This window comes from Cryptotermes secundus, unplaced genomic scaffold, assembly GCF_002891405.2.
Source record: "Cryptotermes secundus unplaced genomic scaffold, Csec_1.0 scaffold321, whole genome shotgun sequence".
Lineage (NCBI taxonomy): Eukaryota > Metazoa > Arthropoda > Insecta > Blattodea > Kalotermitidae > Cryptotermes > Cryptotermes secundus.
The window spans coordinates 1,822,606-1,827,746 of NW_019721009.1; the positions used below are offsets into that span (position 1 = coordinate 1,822,606).

General features: G+C 40.6%; 1 protein-coding gene across 2 annotated transcripts; it reads right to left on the minus strand.

Annotated features, from left to right (window-relative positions):
• Positions 1-247: 247 nt before the first annotated feature.
• LOC117283151 lies at positions 248-2,206 on the minus strand. Of its 2 annotated transcripts, XM_033755732.1 has the most exons (3): positions 1,966-2,206; positions 1,250-1,393; positions 248-932 (listed from the first exon to the last, which is right to left on the minus strand). In XM_033755732.1, exons 1-3 carry the CDS (start codon positions 2,032-2,034, stop codon positions 828-830), a joined length of 318 nt encoding a protein of 105 aa, XP_033611623.1. In that variant the 5' UTR covers positions 2,035-2,206; the 3' UTR covers positions 248-827. The 2 variants fall into 2 exon arrangements, with proteins under 2 accessions (XP_033611623.1, XP_033611620.1); XM_033755729.1 differs by having other exon boundaries at positions 248-1,393.
• Between the last annotated feature and the right edge of the window lie 2,935 nt (positions 2,207-5,141).

The window sequence follows — 5,141 nt, forward strand, 5'->3', positions numbered from 1 at the left end:
TTTAATTCACTGTAGAGTGTAGAAAATACACTTCTGTTACTATTAAAATAAATACAGTAATTCTACTCATACCTTCAATGTGATACTTGTGCCTGCGTAGCTGCACACAGGCGACTGATCCGTGGTGGAATCATTGACAGCGTAAGTCTCATTTCTTCATCGATGGATTTGAGCCGTTCCCTCTTTGATGTCTTAATTTCAGTTAACGTCGAGAAGCCCAGTTCACACAAATATGTAGTTGAAAATGGCAATAACACATTAACTGCCATCTCGGAGATAGCCGGGTATCCACTCCTTATTGCCAACCAAAACGTATCCAGATCTTGCTATATGGAACTGGGTGACAACCTCTGTTTTCCCTTCGCTCCGTTTTTGTCGTAGAAACTTCTCCATTTCATTGCTGTAATAACTGCTCAATGACTTGAAGAACGAAACGTCAAGGGGTTCCAATCTATGGGTTGTGTGACCCGGGAGTGAGAGCATGATTACACCATTTTCTCGAGCAATTTCTAATGCGTCGAGGTTTCTGGTGTGTGTACAATGCCCATCAAGAAGGAGTAAAACTTTTTTTTTCTTCGAAGGGTGGACTACTTCGATGAAATGTTTTAGCCACCGTACAAATATATCTTTATTTATGAATCCACTTTCGGGATTGTATGCAAAAATGGTTCCAGGTGGAGCTCCATCTTCTAATCCTTCTGCAGAACATGTACGTTTGTAAATTAGAAGTGGTGGGACATACTGTCCAGCGGCAGACGCGCAGCAAACTGCTGTTGTAGTAGAGCCTCTTTCCCCACTGGCAGTGGATCCTACAGCCTTCTTGCCCTTCAAAGTAAGAACTTTTCGAGGTTTCTTATGGACTGTTGACAAGCCTGTCTCGTCCGCGTTGAAAACTCGAGTTGCATCGAGTTTATTCTCGTCAACAACCCTCCCTAATAAGTAAAAAAAAAAATGGTTAATCTCTTTATTGAAATTTTTAGCCCGAGCAAAGGATGTCGACTCTGGTTGACGCAAACTGAGCTCAGGATGTCTTCTCATAAAGGAATAATACCACTTCTTGCCAGCTATTTTTTTTTCTTGACTTAAGCGGTGTGGAATTTGATTCCTTTTGTGCGATCTCCAAAGCTAGGACGCGCAACTCCCGAGGTGTTATCCCAAACAAAAATTCCTCCAGTTTAATGACACGAGACACTAGGTCACCCGTGCTACCTATTATTTTTTTATGCTCCACTGCAAAACAGTTTGTTACCTTTAAACGTCTCTGCAACGTTGCCCTCGGAACATCATATGTTCTGGCAGCCTCATTCACGCCCATGTCACCATTTCGCACTGAATCAAATGCACGACTCATATCATCTTCCTCCCATTTACCATATTTCACTCCTAGCAGCATCTAGGATAAAAAAACATAGATATAGCCTACACTATGCATGTTTCATAATCTATTAATTTGCCAGATAAAACTCTAAAACTACAAATAGGCGTAAATTACGCATGAAATAATGAAAATCATTACGATAATTTCAATAAAATATTCATTTTACACACGAATGAGGGATACTCAGATTTAGATTAATACAATTATTTTTATAATAAAGAAAATGAGATTATATAATTATAGATTTAATTACTCCTGATAGGTTTCTACACAATCAGATACGACATTTTATTGTACAACTCGAAAAAGTTGCAAAAATATTAGCCTCGATATGGTTTCCATGGTTGGGCCACCAGCCCATTCATAGCAACTCAGGCTGGCCCATTGAAGACAACTAGCAGACCGTATGTAATACGTCCGTGACTTCGGTTATAACAAAGTAAACTTCCATTGTTAATATGGCTAAATAGCGCTGATTTAACACAGTTTTAAATATTATCAGTAACAACTAAAACACTATTAACGTCTCACTGATATCCATATTTTGTTGACATTGAAAATTTTGAAGAAAAGTACAAAAAGCTTACCTTCTTGCATAGGAACCTTGTCTGTGCGTGGATCAACTCACAGTCAAGATGGCGATTTTCAAGCTTCATGTAGTACACTAAACAGTCACAATGTAGAGCCTACTGTCAATAACTACAAAATAATGGAGGTGGCCCATCGAAGGAGCCGGCCCATCGATAGCAACCTTACCCTAATAAAGAATAAACAAGCATAATCTTATTTAATCAGTACAGTGGTTGAGAATAAAATAAAAGCACATGAAACACGGTAACTGGGATAAAATAAAACGAATAAAATTCGACAATTAATTTCTGACAATAGGTAAAAGTTCGCGTCACACCTTTCACCTTGTGACGGCACACCGGTTGCGGAACACTGTGTTAGACCACACTTCCTGCACGCCGGTCCTTGCCGACAAAACCTTGCGACATGTCCTCCACGGCCGCAATTAAAACAACTTGTGGGTCTCTCTCTACCGACAGCCCTTGCATCGCGATCCTCGCACGTGCAACTTAAAACTTCCCTTAAACTGGCACTGGGGTGTCTGTTTGAGTTCAAACACCTGGCGCTGGTATGGCCTAGCTTATGGAACTTGTTACATCTGAGGGTGGGCCCACTATCTGAGAAAGGCGATCTTTCTTTCTTGGAGAGGATTGCGCACGCCTATTCCAGAGAAATTTCTATATATTATATATATTATTTATTATACTGCAATTGGGTTTTAGCCCGGTGGCAGTAGTAGCTGCAAGAACCACGTACATACCGTGGTTAAAGAGAGAAACAAACCGTTTTCCACTGTCTCATACCTATATAAATGTATAATGTATAAATATAGATAGTGTTGTGCCGCAGGGGGTCGTGGCCTATTCTCCCCCTCGGGGCACCAGTAGGTCGCTCTCCCCAACCCCGGGACTCACAAGGGAAGGTAGTGCATTGCTTGCGTATATGCCATTCCACAATAATACATCGATAAGCAAAGTGTGTATATATTATACATATGTTGATTACAATAGAAGCAAGCAAAAATGGATGCCTTGTGGCTCCAGCGTTCTCTCCCTCTTTGTCCTGGTCTGCATAACACAGGTAGCACTAGTGGAACAGAATATAACACTTAAACAATCCAATTAAAGTTCCTATATACTACGTGTGTCCAGCGGTCCGGAGTAGTACAGGCTCCGTCCGTCTGGTCCTTCTTCTCCTCCTCACTTTCCCTGAGGTTCCTTAAGCCTAGTCTAATCTAACATAAAATATTACTTCAACTGTGNTTCCTATTGGCTACATTCCCTATGGTTCTTAAAACTTGCCTATATTTGGTCTTTCCTGACTGCCTCATGCTATGTCCCACATGATGGGAAGTGGCTGGCTAACGGAAATGAATAATCATGAATAACAGGATACATGAGCCAGCTCGATTTCCGTAGTTCGTTTCATCATTCTAGCTCACCCATAAATTCATATCTACTAAACCTTACTATTATAATTTAAACATCAAAATCAAATTTCAAAATCCTGGGCACAACAATAGATATCTTTTTTCTTGCAAGTTTTTAAATACATTTATTGCAATTATACAAACAAAATTGCTCATTATATATATGTATATAAACAGATAAAAGCCAAATATACAACACTTGTAGTCGTCCTTTGTTTCTACGTGAAGCGGTGGAGCCCCGCCTCCGTCGTCTGCGTCGCTGGTCACTCCTTTTTCCCCTACCACTTTTGACTTAGTTACTTCTCAGGGTTTTTGGACGTCTTGGTAATGGGAAAGTGGGGAGGTTTTGGTAGAGATGGGTTCTTTCCCTCAGGGTTCACGTGTCACATGAGGAGGGATACTGTTGTTAAATGATGTCCGAACTAGCTTTTGGACGACTTCCACTTTTATTACACACTGAATTTTACACTCATAAACTGCACCAAGTTAAGACTTTAATATGGGCTCATGGCCCAGTAAATTGCTACTTTTATTTAACGAGGGTAGGCTGAGCACCCTCGGACGCGCCTAACTTTCTCGAAGACCAAGTAGCGAGTGTGTAAAGATTACGGTATTGGTAACTAAGCTTGAGACCACTTTCCCCCACACCACTAGTTCCAGGGGGGAACTACCTTCTCACAAGTACCTCCGGATTGGTTCTTATACCGGGGATTTTCATCATTGACCAATAGGGTCTGGCTAGTAACAACCATATCATATACTATTCTTTCTAAAACATTCAAAACTAATGTCGGCAATTTCGCCTCACGGTAAAGTCCCGTGATGTTATTAATTTCGTCATCTCTTCTATGTGAAGAAACTGCTTACATCCAACTGCGCACTTCCTGTGGCGTAATTCTTTATCCAAAGAGGCCCCATAGGGTTACCTAAAATCATTAATACAACGTTTAACTTTAGTTAGAGTAGCTACAAGCTCCGTCCGGCTTCGAACTCGGTTCGGCTATAACCTTTTACTCTTTCTAGCCTCGAACTCGGTTCGGCTACACCCTCTATCAATATACATGATTATCATAATGCACATACTTAAGTGGGCTCTAAAACATATTTACAACTCATCTGGCATCTGGTAATCTACTTCCATGCAATTGTCTCTTGACTCTTCCAGAAACTCATTGTAGTATTCCATGACTTCTTCATACATCTCAGAATCAGATGAATCACATTCCTCTACTTCTACTTCTCCTCTAAGAAATCTTGCAACACCTTCAGCACCCCATTTCAAATATGCTTGGACAATTCGTCTTTCCTTTGATCCCTTTTCCTCTGATCTTTCGTCACTTTCGCGCACTGTGGAACCCTCAAAGATCTCACCTATATAAGCATCTTCAGAAGCAGATGTTGGGTTAATTAATGGAGCATATACTTCTTCAGAGTCACCTACAAGTTGGAGATCACCTATCACAGTAATATCTTTCACAATATTTTCCATGTCTCTGGAAAAGACACCCTTGTCAAATTTCTTATCTCTTGAAATCCTACCTAAGACTCTCTCAATAGAGTTGTAGTACCTCTGTCTTTCCTCTTCCAAGATTAGATGGTGTGCATGTAATTCTGCCACATCCAAACTACTTCCCTCTGACATTTCTTCCATGAAAGCAAGGATAGCATTGTGAGCTCCAAAGATAATTGTTTGTTTTGTTCCAGATGTGGGTGAGTAAACATCAGCTTGCATAGCAATGGCACTGTATATTCTTGCCATAAGTT